The 17,976-nt window shown below is 35.6% G+C and overlaps 1 protein-coding gene across 1 annotated transcript; it reads right to left on the reverse strand.

The window, feature by feature from the left end:
• Positions 1–6,757: 6,757 nt before the first annotated feature.
• Positions 6,758–16,479, reverse strand: LOC116308958 (uncharacterized). Its single transcript, XM_089034108.1, has 6 exons — positions 16,459–16,479; positions 15,904–16,025; positions 14,908–15,383; positions 14,567–14,737; positions 13,564–13,620; positions 6,758–9,358 (listed from the first exon to the last, which is right to left on the reverse strand). The coding sequence occupies exons 1-6, from the start codon at positions 16,477–16,479 to the stop codon at positions 9,120–9,122; spliced, it is 1,086 nt and encodes a 361-aa protein (XP_088890234.1). The 3' UTR covers positions 6,758–9,119.
• Positions 16,480–17,976: the final 1,497 nt, after the last annotated feature.

Raw genomic sequence — 17,976 nt, forward strand, 5'->3', positions numbered from 1 at the left:
TCCAGTATCCATAATGGCAATTGATAACTATTTTCGAGTTTCTTTCATCGTAAGTTAAAATGAAAGGCTTCTCACTGTTCACCAAAAGTTCTGCTTTGCATCCCTCTCGCCTGCCTTTGAATGTCTTTTGCAGCATATCTTTAACTTCAGTAGCGCTGATCCCAGATAACTTCGAAAAATCACGAATTAAGCGCTTCTTGTGATTGAATTTCAATACAGAAGACTCTACTGTTATACCAAAATTCGTAGAAGATTTTGAGCAAGCCTCGATGATGATTGTAAATATTTGTTTTGGCAACCCACGTCTTAGTTCAATTGACCAGGAGTTTTTGGCTTTCGGTGATCCTGTCATTCGTCTCTTGATGGACTTAAGCCACAGACTGATCTCGGAAGCAATTGCAGGTCTTACACTGATAGTTTTATTCAAGAGTTTGTCCTGTTCGTCTAACAGTCCAACCTGATGGCGTCTGTAAACTTCCCTAAGTACTTCGCTAGCTTCGTCTTGGAAAGCGTTGAATGAATCTACCGAAGATCTAAGAGGATAAAAATTCTTCACAGAGCTTCTTAATACCTCCTCGAGACTAGGTGATTCTTCTTCGCTGCCTTCTGAACCAGATTCTGCTAAAACTTCTTCTAAAACTTTTTCCACTGTAAAATTATTATTGCAAGCCGCCATTATACTTTTTAAGAATGCCGCTGACCGTTTGCAGCATGATCGCGGTACCTAAATGTCCGATTTTTCATGCCAGCTGACCCGGCGTGGTGTAAACCTTCGTTTGTTCGTTCGCTCGCTCGCTCTCTCGTTCATTCATTCACTCATTCACTCATTCACTCATTCACTCATTCGCTCATTCGCTCATCCATCCATCCATCCATCCATCCCACCCATCCCATCCCTCCTATCCATCCCTCCATCCATCCCTCTATCCATCGCTCCATCCATCCCTCCATCCATCCCTCCATCCATCCCTCCATCCATCCCTCCATCCATCCCTCCATCCATCCCTCCATCCCTCCGCTAGCTATCATGGCGGAAGGACGCGATTTTAACTCTCTCGTCGAATTTGATTTAAAATCAAATTTACCACTCAAACTAGAAAGCGACCGCGGTAAGCAAAGGATCAAATGGCTTGGTGAGTTCGAAGATTTAAAGGAATTTGCGAATTCAAGCCTTAAACTTAGTGGAAATTGGTCTTTTACGAGCAATAACGGAGGATTCCATGTTATTAAGTCCGACACTTTAACTCTGTGTTTCTACCCAAACACGAAAACCTTGAATGTTCAGGGAGCGAAACAGGAATCAATGAAGGAAAAGATTATATCTTTTATTTCTGAGGACAGCGAGAAACAAAATGGAAACTGTAATGTAGAATCAAGTCCCGAATCAAGCTCTGAATCAGAAGATCAATCTGAAGAAGAAGAAGAAGACAAAGATGGCGTCGAGGAGGGACAAAAGAAGACCGAAGAATATGTTTCAAGTCAACCGAAACACGATGATATTCAAGTTCTTTTCTCAAGTATTAAGCCTCCCACTGGGGATAATCAATGCCCTGACTGCCAGAAAAACGCCAAAGATATCGAGGACTTGAAACGAAGACTACAAACTCTCAAAAGAAGACTTATGGAGTCAAATATTCCTTCCTATGAGGTTCTTCAAGCAAAATTCCAAATGCTTCAAGAAGAAAGAAACAATCTTTTATCATTATTATACTCGTCCAGATATTCAGCTCCAATCCAAAATTGGAATACTCCTCCATGTCCAATGTTTAACAGAACGTCCGTATATCACTCTGACGAAGCTAACTTTAATGGAAGCACTCTTAATTCACAACCCAAGAAGCAGAAAGTTGCACAACAACGCAAAGAACTACAGACAACCAGAGAGATGAACCAAAACTCCGTTCAAAACGAAAATCAAAATAACGAACTCTCTAAAATACCCGAAGTATTCGTTATTGGCGACTCAATGCTAAAATACATCCAAGGAGATAAACTGTCAAGAGATCAAAAATTCAAATGTATGTCGTATGCTGGTGCCACAGTGGAGGACACTGAGGATTTCATCAAACCTTCCATAAGGAAAAAGCCTAAGAAAGTGATAATACACTGCGGAATGAATAATTTGAACAGCGACAAACCTAAGGTGATCAAGAACAAGCTTATTAAATTAATTGAGAACGTTAAGAAGGAAAGTTCAAGTACTGAAATAGCCTTTTCCTCCATTATACGTCGAAAGAACAATCAAGTAATTAATAACAAGTTAAATCAGGTAAACCAGCTATTGAAGAAATATTGCGAAAGCAATAACATAAGTTTTATTTGCAACGACAATATTGACGATAGTTTTCTCAATAGAGGAGGTATCCATCTAAATCGTCAGGGGGTAATTAAGCTAGCTTCGAACTTTAGGAATCATATTAATAATCATTGATTTAATCAAGTTGTCAGTGCATTACCACATTGTTCATTTTCAAAGCTCTTCCAGACTAACGGTTTTAAAATGGGAATCTTAAATATAAATAGTTTAAGAAAACATATCGATGAGCTCAGAATTGTTATGTCCAATGACATCTTAGATATATTAGCCATTAACGAAACTAAATTAGATAGTAATGACTGTGATTCTCAGTTTTCCATCCCTGGATACGCACTGATACGTCGAGATAGGAATAAACATGGAGGTGGAGTTTGTTTTTATATTCGTGACTCAATTAGTTTTCGTAGGAAAAATAACCTAGAGGATGATGAATTGGAAATAATAATTATTGAGATTAGAAAGCCGAATTCTAGTCCCTTTCTCGTAATAACATGGTGTCGACCTCCGAAACTACCTTTGGATTTCTTTGATAAATTCGTAAACGTTCTTCATATTATAGAAGATAAATACAAAGAAATTTACATTTTGGGGGATTTAAATTGTGATCTGCTTTCTAATCCCCCCGAGTTGCATACTTCACGGCTCAATGATATACTTGATGAATTTCAATTGGAGCAACTAATCAACGAGCCAACTAGGGTTACGAAAAAGACAGAGTCCTTAATCGACCATGTAATATCAAATTGTAAGAATAATATTATTCAGTCTGGAGTTTATGCACTATCTATTAGTGACCATTATTTGGCTTTCGCCATCAGGAAAATTGGTATCCCAAGAGGAAGACCTAAAATTATTGAAACGAGAAACTTTAAAAATTTTGACTGTGAAGACTTTGAAAATGACCTTAAAAACACTGTTTGGCCACTCTTCGACCAACTAAAAAACGTGGACGAAGCATGGGCAAGCTGGAAAAAAATCTTCTTAAAAACTATTGATAAGCACGCTCCCACTAGGTTGATAAAAGTGCGCAACAAACCCTCTCCCTGGATAAATGCTAATGTTAAACAGGAAATGCATAAAGACTTCCTAAAGAAAAAGGCCACGAAGTCTAATGACCCAGAAGACTGGTCTAAGTATAGAAAGATGAGGAATTTTGTTAATCAATTAGTTACTAAGACGAAAAGGAAATTTTATCAAGATCAAATTGAAAAACACTCTCGTGACACCAAGAAAACTTGGAAGACAATAAATAATCTCAGGGGCAAGAGATCACAAAATGTTGAAATCAGCGAAATTAGGCAGACTGTGCAAAATACTGTTACTAATCCAAAGGATGTAGCAAATGTCCTTAACACTTATTTCACAGAAATTGCCGGTAAATTAGCTTCAGAAATAAATTCTAAACGTGCCAGTAATGTAAATTTTGCTGATTATGTTAAAAAAGTAGACCATGTGTTTACTTTTCGTTTGATCGATTCTCTAGAGTACTTGAGCTTCTGCAAGGTATTAATACTGCTAAAGCAACTGGTCTTGATAAAATTCCAAATATTATTCTAAAAGCAGCGGCTCCTCATATCTGTAATTCATTAACTACCCTTTTTAACCTTTCGATTAAAACAAATATTTTTCCGTCGAAATGGAAAGTGGCTAAAGTCACCCCCATTTTTAAATCTGGTGAACAAGATGACCCAGGCAACTATAGACCTATTTCAGTTACTTCTGCTATCTCCCGCCTTTTTGAAAAACTAATCTGTGAGCAGCTGATTTCATATCTTGACGAACATAATTTACTAGATACCCATCAGTCGGGCTTTAGACCTTATCACTCAACTTTAACTGCGCTTTGAGATCTAACAAATGAATGGTACTTCAATATAGACAGGAAAATGATCAATGGTGTGATATTTTTAGACCTTAAGAAGGCATTTGACACCGTTGATCATAGTATATTGTTAGCAAAACTGGAATATTATGGGTTTAACGCCACAGTCCGACAGTGGTTTCAGTCATATTTGACTGGCAGATCGCAACAGTGTTCAATCAATGGAGTACTTTCCGAAGCCCCTCCCATCTCTTTTGGTATACCTCAGGGGACAATTTTGGGCCCAGTTCTCTTTTTAATCTACATTAATGATCTACCGCGTTGCCTCGACTATAGTACAACTAGGCTTTATGCTGATGATACGACTTTATCATTTTCTGACTGGAATTAATAACCTGAATAATCAAATGGATATCGACTTAGAACATGTAGCTTCTTGGCTCTGTGCCAACAAACTCACTTTGAATGCTGTAAAGTCAGAATTTATGTTAATTGGTTCCCGTCAAAGAATTTCTACTTTAGATGACACAGACTTATTTCTGACTATAGACGGTACCGCGTTAAAACGATCTAAAGAAACAAAATGTCTCGGCGCCTATATTGATGAAAATCTGACTTGGCGTTCTCATGTTGAGCACATTAAAAAGAAGATTGCATGTAAACTAAGCACGTTAAAGAAAATTAAGCCAATTTTAATTAGGCCCTATCTAATCAAAATCTATAAGAACATAATTGAGCCTTACTTTAATTATTGCTGTTTAGGTCGGGACAGTATCGACAAAACTTTAACTAGCAAGTTACAAAAACTACAAAACCGTGCAGCCCGTACAATTACTGGCGCACCGTATTTAAGCGTACGAACGAGTCAAATTTTTAATGAACTCAAATGGATACCTTTAAATGAACAAAGACTGCAACAAAAGGCCATTATGATGTTCAAAATCGTCAATGATATCGTCCCATCTTACTTAAAAGATATGTTTTCCAGCCAGATTGGTACTCAATCTTACAACTTAAGGCGTTCTTCTAAAAATTTACAAATTCCAAAAGCCAGAACTGACTATTTCAGAAATAGTTTTGCTTTTACTGGAGCCTGGCTTTGGAATTCTCTGCCTCAGTCATTAAAAGAAGAACGATCCTTAAAAGTATTTAAAAAGAAAATAAAAAGCTATAGGTTTTGCACTGATGACAACTAATATTTAATCGTTTTAGTTCTACGAAATATATCTAATTAACCTATTATCTTATTTCAATCATATATTTATTGTATCAGTGTAGCATTTGTATATTTTACATAATTATCATTTGTTAATATAGTTTTTACGGCCTCTAGGTAGAGCAACATTAAGTTTTTTATCTTGATATTGATAGAGTTACCGTGCTTAAATAAAGATTATTATTATTATTATCCATCCATGCATGCATGCATGCATGCATTCATCCATCCATGCATCCATCCCTGCATCCATGCATCCATCCCTGCATCCATGCATCCATGCATGCATCTATGCATCCATGCAGTCATGCATCCATGCATCAATTCATTCCTGCCAAACCCCCAAAGTGGGGACTTTGGTCTTTTCCCACAAAGTGGGGAGTATTGGAATCCATTAATTAAACATAATAATACGGTATGCAGTGGTTTGGAGGAAGTTAAAGGTAAGCAATTTCGGCAAAAAAACGTTTGATTTCCTTTTTTTTAAAAGTTGCACATTTCAAACTTATCAAAGTGGGGACCTAATATTTCTAATTAGGACGAACTGGTACTGTTAGTACTATGTGGGGACCTCAGTCGTGCTTTTTTGCAGTTATCATTGAAAGTGACTTGGTACTTGAGAAACCAACCAGTATTCAGGGAATTTCAGTTATTTCGGCTTGGCGCGTGGTACTGAAACTCAACCAAGGAATCGTTTTCCTCCGCGCTTTCTCTGTCCACTGTGGAACGAACAAGCCCTCTATTTATTTTAAACGTAAGGCGTAAACGTAACAGAGAGTTTTTAAATAATATTGTGGTCGGAGCCCGCAGAATTTGCTGTTGCAGAGACATTATTCAGATTGTTATTCGGTTCTTATGCACTCGAGAATTTGGGTAACCTGATTTTGATGCTTTCAGCAATGCGGGGACCTGGTTTTGTGCACCCGGCAAATTGGGGACCTATTTTTGATGCATTCAGCGATGCGGGGACCTGGTTTTTATTCACTCGTCAATTTGGGAACCTAATTTTGATGCATTACGCAATGTGGGAACCTGGTTTTTATGCACCCGTCAATTTGGGGACCTATTTTTGATGCATTCAGCGATGCGGGGACCTGGTTTTTATTCACTCGTCAATTTGGGAACCTAATTTTGATGCATTACGCAATGTGGGAACCTGGTTTTTATGCACCCGTCAATTTGGGGACCTAATTTTGATGCATTCAGCAATGCGGGGACCTGTTTCTTATGCACTCGTCGAATGGGGGACCTAATTTTGATGCATTCAGCAATGCCGGAATGGTTATTATGCACCAAACTGACCTTTCTTAGAATTTTATAATCTTCTGAATAAGCTTGGATAGGTCAACAATGACAACAGGAATAAACGAACAAATGATATTTTATTTCAAACATACAATAAAGTAGTGACAAATGACATCTTGATAAAGCGCTTTAAATGGTAGCAATGCAATTTTAAAAGAATACGTTACAAATTACTTAAACCTAATGAGATGCAAATCCAAAATTTTTTTAGGAGAGGGGGTGTGCGACCAAAGGACTAGCTATAAAAACATATTTGACTCAAAGGTTAAATGACCACCACTACATAACCGATAAAAAAATATATTACTAAAATCATATATTTACAAGAAAAAATCAGTGACCCCCCATTTCCACTCGTAAATAAATTAATGAGCCCCTCCTTAATTCCTGTGCCCCCTCCTAAAAAAAGATTGCTCGGTCGTTCGTTGTTCTCCAATGCAATGATGGCGAAATATTTTAAATCCTCCTGAACAATCAGGGAATTAATGTACTAACAATTATTCACCAATTAAGTAAAGGTGAGGCGCTTATCGGTAAATATCCACCGAAGATCACTGAGCTTGAGATGAATAATCGTTTTAGTATCATTTCACAGGTGATTATTCGAAAGCATTGATTTATTTTCTAAAATTAATTTTTTCTCCGAAAGAGGAACACGCAAAAAACGAAGCGAGCGCATTCCTATATAATCAACTGTAGGTGACTAGTAGGTGATTATGGAGAAAAAGTCCAAAGTTCTTGACCAATCAGCGCGATTTTCTATAATTACCCGGGTAATGATACCAATGAAGTATACTGTATCAATGAAGTGAAGAATATATATTAGAAAACGAACACCAACTCTTTTTGCTATAACAATAAATGACGACTTTGTAAAGGCCGTTTTTTATGCACTTTGAAAGTTAGCGCAACTCGTAATAACTACTGTCGTGCAAATTCACTTATCGACTATAATAAATGTATAACATTTTCAGTCGTTATCGAATCAGGCGTAAAAATGTAAAGAGAGCGCCTTACCCGAGATTGAGATTAGATTCGCTTTGGGCTCTAGTGACACGCTTAGAAGCCGTTCTAAAAAAAAACTAAAAATCCATTTCGTTGTAAGATGGTACGATAATGCAAGGCCGACAAGATAAGACTTTGACAATACAATTACCGATTTCTTTTCTCTCTTACATCATTAAGACCCAGGCTAATACACTAGCAATTAATGATAAAAAGTTGCGTTTCCAAGGGCCAGACGTCGAGTTTCTATGGCACGCCTAACGAGTTTAGATTTTGTCCCGGCCACATTTTATCGCTGATTGGCTAATTTTCATCTGTTTTGACAGGTTATCATATTTTTTTACGGTGGGAACGTCTCGACATGCAGTTGGAAACGCAAAGTTTTTCGAACTCGAACGGCGAAAAGTGATCGCGGTTCACGCTCAAAGGGAAATGGACGCAACCTTATTGTTATTTTACAAACCGACTTTGCATATGCATATACTCTGAAACATAGCCCATCCTATATATGCGAAATAAATAAAGGATATTACATGGGCGCGAGGAGATATGAAATTTATGTTCGAGTGTCGAAAAGATCACTCACGAGTGAGCGCAAAGAAAACCTCCAGGCGCCCATGTAATATTCTGTTTATTATATAATTATCCATAAAATCAACTTAACAAGCTTTTATTATTATAACTAACTAATAGCTTAAATATACATGGTAACGATGCTTTCACATGTCAAAATAACATTTTGTTTTTACGCCTCGTGGATCCACACTACTTTGACAATGTGATGGCGAAATTTATCGTCAATAAGAGGACAGACACATAAAAATCTGTTGTCAATTTGTTTTTTACAATAACAAAAACTATAAAAACTTCTCCTTTTTTCTGATCAAAACAACTAACGGAAAGAGCGCAGGCTCGTTGACGTCAGCTTTATCTGTCTGTCCTCTTATTGATGATAAAAAATAACCAATCAGCGCGCGAGAAAATTGTTAAGTTATTGTAAAAATCAGTTTTTCGAAAAGGAGTGATATATAAGGTATTTTATGGATAAGTATATGATAATAAATAATATTAATAAATGTCAACTTCTCTACCCTGTTACGGGGATCGGATAGTGGATTATGAAAGTATGATGAAGAACCCTAGAGATGGACCATTAGGAATTAGGGAGGGGCCATAGCCAATTATTCTGGAATATATGAAGCAGTCTAATATAGCTATGACAGAGTGCAAACATTATAACCATGAGATAGAACAAAAGCTAACTACAATGACACTAATTTCTGCAAAATCCTTTGTCTTCCATTGGGTTATTTGGTGCCGAATTAGTTATTAATGTTTCACGCTTTTAGCGTTTGCCTCTACCAGTAATCTCAAACTTGTAATTGTTCACCCTTTTGTTTTCATCAAAAACGAGAGGAAAAAATAACGAGCAACTTGTTCGTTCTTACACTTTCTCATCTCCTTGCTCGTTCTTTTTTTCGTTTGTTGACCAAAAACTTTACTTGGTATTTTATTGCCTTCCAGTCCCGGTTTCTCAATGCATTACCAGCTTGTCTGAGGCAGTTTTCGCATGCTAATTTGTTGGGAGCTTTACCTTCATCCCTGATCAATCGATCGAAGTAGGCTATTAAAGCTTGGGTCTCCTCTTTAGACCACGGATTTCTTCCCTTTTCTTTTCGCTTGCATTTTATTTCTGCAAAACGAAAAAAATATATATGATGTGATTATATTATTAAATGATATTATGGATGTAGCATACACTTAACATATGGACCAAAAATAGTTGTAAATAATATAGGAAAAAATGCCGGATGCCAATGCTCGAAAGTTTCACCCGGTTTTGATATAAAACTGATGTTATGTGAAGGGCCCAAATTCGAAACGTCAGGTTATCAATAAATACATTTTTATTGAGTGTACTGATCATTTTCTTGCTTCCGGGAAGGAAGACCTGGCTATTTTTTTCGGTTTCTAAGAAGTTTTAACTTACAACCAGCGAAAAATTCTTCAAAATTAGTAATAATGAATCACCAAAATCTCAAGACGACATATTACCAAAAAGGTATTTGTCTTTGATGAAAAGGTCTGAAAAAGTTTAAGTGGAATTCAGGAAGTTGATAAAAACCTGCTCATGGTTTTCTTGGTTTATCTTCAGTGTAATAAAATTTATGCAGCACAGCTGACGTCACATTACCAAATTGAAAAAATAATAACCAGCTTTAGGCCCTGGCTAAACAAGGAAACCTGTTTCCCTAAATGTTTCCTAAGGTGGCAAAACTGTCAGGAAACATTGGGAAACAATGTTTCCATGCGTCTTGGAAACATTAAATGTTTCTGCCGCACAGCAAAACATTTTTTGCGTCTTGGAAGCAAAATTTGTTGCACGCAGTAACTTTCGCATGTGGCTAAACTTAGAAACAGCGATGAAACATGCACGCGGTTTCACCCCTTCTCATCTTTTCTTTCCTCTTACTCCGACGAAGGACTAACCGCCGAAACGTCAGTTTCACAAAGCTTAATAATAATAATAATAATAATAATAATAATAATAATAATAATAATAATAATAATATAAAAAAAAAAAAAAAAAAAAAAAAAAATATTATTATAATTATAATAATAATCTCAATGCCATTATAATATATATATATATATTTATTTATTTATTTAATAATAGAATTCAATTAACTATTAATAATAATAATAACAATAATAAAATTTATGATAACGTTAATAAAGAGATTATGAATATAAAATAACAAATATATGTACAAATTACTTATTTATCGATAAAAACATATTTGTAAAATATAATAATAATGATAATAATAATAATAATAATAATAAACTTTATTAATGTGTCAATAATACCTAGTTTACATGTGAGTAAACTAACTGGGGACACCTATCTAGCACTATATCTAAGTATATAAAAATAACTAAATGAATTTACTATATATTACGAAGTAGCAACATACGAATAAATTTCTCTTTAGTTATGATAATTCTAAATATATAAAACATATGAAATATATTTATTTATTTATTTATAAAAGAATAAATGAAATATAATGAAAAAAATATATTCTCGTTTAGCCAGGGCTTTATAGTCTATGAAATAAATAGACTCTTTGCCGGACCTGGTCACGTGCCTGGATTAGCAAAGCATCATCTGGTGAGCAAGCAAACCCCCGTCACGCTTTGACAACAGTAGCTCGAGTGAAACGAAGAGTGACCTCTGTCTTAATTTACTGTTAAATACTAAACAAAAAGTGACCTTTAATAGAGAATTATTGGCTTTGTCTGACAAGAAACAAACCTTTGTTGGATTTCGCTTCAATTCTGGCCGATTTTCTGCCGTATGTGGAGTTCGGAAGGACGACATGGGTGCATCGGGAACGAGCGAAGGTTAGTTTACTTTCCTAGTAGGTACATTTTATTGTATTTTAACTTATTTTAAGTCTAAACCCATGAACGCCCCGAGTAAATTTAAGAATTAACAGCTTGTTTAGCCATCTGTGAGCAGAAAAAAAATCGTTCTAGAACGTTATGAATCTAAATTTCTTAACCTGAAATTTAACAACAAACGGCTTTCTCCACGTCGTCCAAGTGTGTTGGCACGATAAATATGGCATTATGAAGTAAAGTATAGGCTTCAAAATAGACTTCTCTCTAACTTATTTAATAATGAATTAAGCTAAAAGATATTTTTATTGTCTTATCATATACCAGTGGCGTATGATAATGCCACGATGCCATATTTATCTTGCCAACACACGTGGAGAACGCCGATTTAAGGTAGTTCCGGACCCTTGCTATTGCGCATCCATTTCGCGTATCTCGTTTTTTACCCTTTTTTTGCGCTGTTTTAAAATTGATTTAAATAATGTCAGAAGTTGAATCCTTTTCTATAACTTAACTTATTTCGCTAATTCATGAAACTTTTGAGGCAAAAATGAATTGTTTTCAAAACACGCTTAGATTTATCATTGCCTGACTTCATCTTTTGATTCAAAACAACAAATTCATAACTTTATAAAAATGGAGTAACAAAAAATGAATTTGACAGGTTATTCTCAAAATCAATTTGAAATACTTCTTAGATTCTCTGTAGATTACAAAGACGATTTGACATGTTTCAGACGGAGGTTAATGTACTAGAACCCAGTCCCGCGCGGACAGGATTTGTGTTTTTTGATCAAAAACTTAGATTTAGTAGCTCATAGCCCCATTTTTTTTTCTTTTCATTCGGAGCTAGATATTATATTCTTTGGATTTAGTGCGGAAAGAAAAAAAATCATAGTTAAAATTGTCATGAATTTTCAACATTTTTACAACTACACACGCATATAACTGCGCTGAATTACAAGCAATTTTGCTTCTAGAATTAACTTTTCACACTACTTGCAAAAGATTGGATGGATTATTTATCTAGATATGTTTTCTAGACTCAACACCAATAGTTTAAAGCAGTTTTCTGTTTTTCTTTGTTAAATCAATTCAAGTAATTCGAATTTATAAGAGGAGGCAGATTTTCGGCAAAAATGCGCGGAAAACTGAAAAATCCCTCCTTTTTGAAGCCTTATATCTCGATAACCAATACGGCGACCCCCTTCTCTTTTTTCATTATCTGAATACCCTAACAATGAACTTCAAATGACAGAATTTAAAAAAAGATTCATTGAAGAATTTTGAAGATCCGGTACTACCTTAAATGATTCATATTTTTATGGCTTTCTTATAGTGTCTTTGTCTTAGGCCACGATCACGAAATCAAAAATTTATTACACAGTGAAATATCTATATAAATTTGGCATTATGGCATTATGATATCTCTTATAAGGCTCGCGTGTCAAGCAGAGGACGACAAGGTATCCCAAGATGCCTTGCATCTTAAAGTTATTAAATACGCGCATAGATCGAAAAATGTCTTGAAATGTATGAGATTGTTTCATTAGCTATGTAACTATTATTGTTTGAACAAGTATCACTTAAGGTATGTACATTCTGTTTTTATTCTTTCTTGATTTATCAACATCTTAGAGGCAGTCAGTATTATGTATTGAAAGGACCATAGATTGTGTAGAGAAATTGCCATTATCTAGAGAAATTGTCGTGATCATTTCAAGAAATGTCCAAATTTGCATAAAGCAAACTAGTGATTTAGTGAAGTGACTATAATCATGTGAATACTGCGATTCCCATTCACACTCGACCAACAAGACTTGCATCTGAAAATTTAAAATCGAGTTTTGGTGGATATCAATCGATAATATTTCCCTGACAGCTGGTACATGTACATTTCGGTGCCACGAGAGACAGTTCAAATTACAAAGAGCTTCAGTCTGTTACTATTTGATCCTATAGCATGACCCAACTACTGTATTTCCTTTATACCTCTTTATTCTGTATTCAAGCAGCAATTGCTAACACTCTGTCAACTAGCAGAACATTCCTAAAATCTCATAGGGGAAGCTTCCTCATTTTATTTTAAGCAATCGAGAGATTCAATATTGAAGTTAACTAGAGGTTCAGACTGTGAAAAAAGTAAATCTAAACCTTTAACATTTTGAAATTGTTTACAACAGATAAGATGGAATGTAAGTATTAGTTTAGTTCAGCAGATGCAGTTTTTTCTTGAACAATGGATTAATGACCAAGTCAGAGAACAACTGCTTATATGCACTATCATTATTATTTTCTGAATCGAAGGTCCTTACGAAGAAAATCTCGCATGAAAATTAACTAGTTATCAGGAAACGTCCTTAATTGAAACTAAAACAGTAAAACTAAACTTGCTTTTAGTGTTCGCGCTTTGTATTTTCAGGGTGCAAGGTCAAATGTTACGTAACTTTTTTTTATATTTCATAAATAATAAAACGATTTTGCAAAGCTTACCTATTTTTCTTGGTTTCTCCTTTTTTCTTGACTTTGTTGGCTTTTCATAACAGTCATCTGTAACACAGAAAAATGATGAACATTTGTATTTCTGCAAGAAATCTAAGTAAAAGTTCAAAGAAAATGTCTTTTTGTTTGCATTCCTACTTTAATTGCATACATTGATAATGATAAAAAGGTAAATTATAGGCTGTGAAAAGACTTTAACTCCGCCCGAAACGTCAGTTTTTTCATCTATTGACAGTGAATAATTTACCTTTATATCATTACTGCTTGAACATTAGAAACACTGACGCAGCTCACACTAGTTTTTAGCTAGTTATCTCTTCTATATAAGCATTATTAACTTACATAATCTCTTCTTTTCATTTGCATAGGTCATTTACTGAGACAATCAAAATATAAATTTTGTGTTTTTTGCAATGTTTTGAAGTTGAATGAAAATGCACTGCTATTATATGTATGTATATTATTATTTGCAACTTCAAACATTTTTATCTGCAAGCTAATTATGTTGTGGTAATTGCTGTTTTTGGTGACTGCTATTTTTGCTAATGGTTGTGGTGTTATTCCTTAAAATGGCACAAGGATGTGTATTGCAGTGTATTTAGATTGAATATTACTGCAATTTTCATAATTATTGGGAGAACGAAGTTCAAAATATCATTATTTTGATACCTTTTATAATTTTACTGGTGGCAGTGGAAAGCCAAATTCCAAATAGGAACTTGCAAGTTCAGTGTTTGTGTAACTATGTTTTGTTTACAAATATGTGTACACAATTTTCTATCCCTTCAAATCATGTTTTGAAAAATAACTAGTGAATTTTCGAACATTTTTTTAATGTTAAAAAGCAAAGATTATAATATAGAAACTTTTGATTCATTTTATTTTAGATAAATTTTACCAGTGAAGACCTACAGTAACCTTAGTTAAATTGTCACCCATATTGCACATGGAATGATCAGTCAATAATAGATTTTTGATTGCACAATAAATTTACCTTGATTTGTATCAATGTCCTCATCAGTGTTGTCTTCAATGTCACCACTAGAGCTGCTATCCTCATTGTTAACATCATTGACATCAACATTGTCTTCATCATCAATGTCATCATTATCATCATCACTGTCATCATCTTCAAAGCCGGTATTTTTTGGTCTTTCTGAAATGTCTGTGGAAAGGGAGTTTGAGGAGGTTTGAGTTAGGAAGGCAAATATCGTTGAGTTGAAGTATCATTGCATGCGTTGAGCAATCACAGGATAGCAGATGCATTTTGAGAGTGAAGAAGCATCAATAGACCATGCAAAGTTATTCAAGTTTTTCACCTACATGTATACTCACCATCAATATTTATGTCAGAAAGAGATTTTCCAACAAGGTTTTCTATATTTCCTGCATCTACAGCCAGCAACAACTTGCTAACCTTGGCCAGCTCCAGAGTGGACTCATGAAGTCGGTAGTACTGGCGGTGAATTGAAATGTCATGCCCTAAGTGCCTTGCTAGCCAATCCATGTCATTTTCTGTCAGGCTTCCTACCTGAGCCACAGTAGCAATATACTTTCTCAATTTTGTGCTTGTAATTAGCTCTGGCCTTTCTAAGTTTCCAACACAACTGAGAGTTTTTTTCATGCTCTCCCATCCTCTAGCATAGGACTGGGAATCCTGGTTTGCTCTTGCAAAGACATATTTGTTTTTTGTCGACACCCCAACTTGTTCTCTCTTTGAAATCAAGACATCAATTGCATTTTTGACATCACTAGTAAGGATGATAGGCACTTTCCGTCCTCTTTTCCCAATCACTTGCACCAAATCCAGACTGAAGAAATAAAGAAAGTTTTTAAAAATCATTAGAGGAATTTAATACTGTATAAGATACAGTGCAGCCCAGAAGCATGTGTACATTTATCGCGATCTTTGCGCACCGAGTGCTCGCGATCTGCTCGCAATTTGTTCACAAATGTGGTTTAGCATGTAATTTAATTAATGCATTAGCCAAAATAACATGTGACTTTTTGGAGTTTACTGGGGGCAAACAAGAGGTTGACTGAGGGGCAACTATCAGATATTAAGTCAAAACATGTCAAAATAAGTGCTCGAAGTATTGACTATTTCTACCACATAAAAGTGGAAAATGAGATGAAGACAACCTCCAAGATTCTAAAAGCCATACAAAATGCAGCTATTACTGGAAGTGACATCTATTGCATGTGATAGCAACCTATTGACAATGTCAAATTCTACCATACTGTAGCTAGATAAGATTTGTATGCTGTCCCACATGATGCAAGTACTAGTAGCAGGCCAGGTAGTTGTATATATTACAGGATTTACTGTACCTTTCACAGAGATGTCTTTCAATAGGATTTAACGTTTTCTTTATTGCCTCACAACCACTTGCTTTCCATGATGGTCTGTTTTTGTAATCACTGATAAGCAGTCTTGATGCTTCCCTGATCTTCTTTTGTTGAAGATAATGAGCCTAACTTGTGTGTACTGAACAAGCTCTGTCCAGCTTTGTAGCGAGGCTTTTAATGTGTTTACCTAGTAAAAAGTAATAATAATTGCAATTTACAATACTTGAGAATATACTGATAAACAAAGCATGATGAATTGCTTTTTGCCAGAAAAAAGCATGATGTGAATGTAGATCTTGGTTAGAAGCAGGTTTATTGGTAGTACTGTATTAGGATAGCATAGGCAACTTTCAACTTCCTTATTCCAGCAATTGAAAATTGTACCAAGCATTTTCATTTTACTTAAGAAAATAATCACTCTGCAGCAATTTACATAATTTTATAATACGAATAGTATTCCTTGTACTGTATTTGGATTCTGGAATGCTGTCAATGAAACAATTCTAGTTAACAAGCATTTCAATCTTAAATTCTCACCTCTTTAATCAAGTACTTCATTTTTGTTTCTGTCAACTTTCGGACTTTAAGGGAGATCGGAAGTGAGGGGAATTAGTTCTTCACTGGATTTTCTGCTCTCTAAAGTTGCCAGTGAGCATGATGACACCTTATCACTCCATTCACATTTCATAAGTTCGAGGAAGTGTTGAGTACTCTTGATTATCTCTTCATTCTTCTCTCGAAGGCCCACACCTTTGTAGATTTGGGCACATTTGTTGAGGCTGTGCCCAAGTTTAAGGCCAAGTGAGGGGGTTTCAAGCTCGGGTTCATTTTCACTCCTGGGAAACCCCACAATTTTCTACTGACCTTAATGACCAGGTCAAAGTTTGCCGGATCCTAAACAGTCCCTCAACATGCCTTCCTCTTCTTTCATTATGAACCCTCCATCGTCTCTAAACTCTCTCATCTTTGAAGAAATATCCAAGGCTTTTTCTTTCGCCAGCTTTCTGATAAGTTGGGAACTTCCCAAAACATCAAAATTAAATCATCTGTTCTTGCAGATCAAAGGAAGTCATCATCCTTCATTTTGGCAAAGGCCAAGTATTGAGTAGTTTATCTGACTGTGGTGACTTAAAGGGCAAACAAAACAATTGGCGTCCATTATCATGCTTCTGCATTGGGGTGTATCATCTTTGGATGTTTTCATTTGTCTTCGTTATCTTGCAAGGGGCAGGTTTTTCTATGCCGCCAGAGGTCCTGCTTTTCCGTAGAAAAGCAGACAACTATGGGCAGGGGAGAAAATCCTTGGTCCACTGTTGTAGTGTCGTTGGTCTTTTTCGGACAATCATCTCTCCGCACCACAGGGGGCTAGTACCTTGGCATTGGTGGATGATAGTTGCCTTTAAGTTGGATTTTTCGTCTCTCAATGGCCTCCCTCCGTTGTTTTGAATTCTTGTCAAATGCAAAGGCAGCTGCAACTTCACTTTCATTAATGTGCTGATCTTCGAGGTGTCTTGCTATCTTTTCATACAACTTGTTACAATAGTAGCAGCTTTTTTCTTCTTGTCTATATTCTAGTTGAGTTTGCTGACTTGCTTTGCACTTTCACTATCACTTACAAGAAGGATAAACATAGGAAATATAATTTACCATTGATATTTTTGAACGGTAAATCCCTAGCTAGCACCTTTTCATGAGTTTACTATCGAAAATGTATTGTATTCTAATAATGCAACTTTGTATTCCCTTAATTCTTGGCTGCTGTGCTTTTACTACCTTGTATAATTATAAGAAGCTCTGTTATTGTAAATGCTGATCATCCCCCATATTGGTGAGCTCAAAAAAGGTTTTTTTTTTTAAGTATCGGGTATCCGGATAGCTAGTACCACTACTACAAGGAGCAATATTCTGATAAAAATATAAACCTCCCCTAATGGCCACTTGGGAAGCTAATTTTCAATTCCAAGTGAATCAAATATGCCAGAAGAGCCTAATTGTTTTGATTTGCACAAAAATAGTAAAGTGTGACAAGTTGCTTAGTTGAAGGACTATATGGCC

This window comes from Actinia tenebrosa, unplaced genomic scaffold (genome assembly GCF_029948245.1).
Source record: "Actinia tenebrosa isolate PJP-AT-01 unplaced genomic scaffold, QUT_ActTen_1.0 PGA_scaffold2__45_contigs__length_23673736, whole genome shotgun sequence".
In the NCBI taxonomy this organism is placed as follows: domain Eukaryota; kingdom Metazoa; phylum Cnidaria; class Anthozoa; order Actiniaria; family Actiniidae; genus Actinia; species Actinia tenebrosa.

Bases quoted from the DNA above. Each gene is read 5' to 3' on its own strand.
- LOC116308958 (XM_089034108.1), bottom strand. From the start codon at position 16,479: ATGAAGTACTTGATTAAAGAG. The intron at 16,026-16,458 runs GTGAGAATTTAA...CTTCAACAAAAG, and splicing joins TGAAGTACTTGATTAAAGAG to AAGATCAGGGAAGCATCAAG. The intron at 14,738-14,907 runs GTGAGTATACAT...CCCTTTCCACAG, and splicing joins TTCTGACATAAATATTGATG to ACATTTCAGAAAGACCAAAA.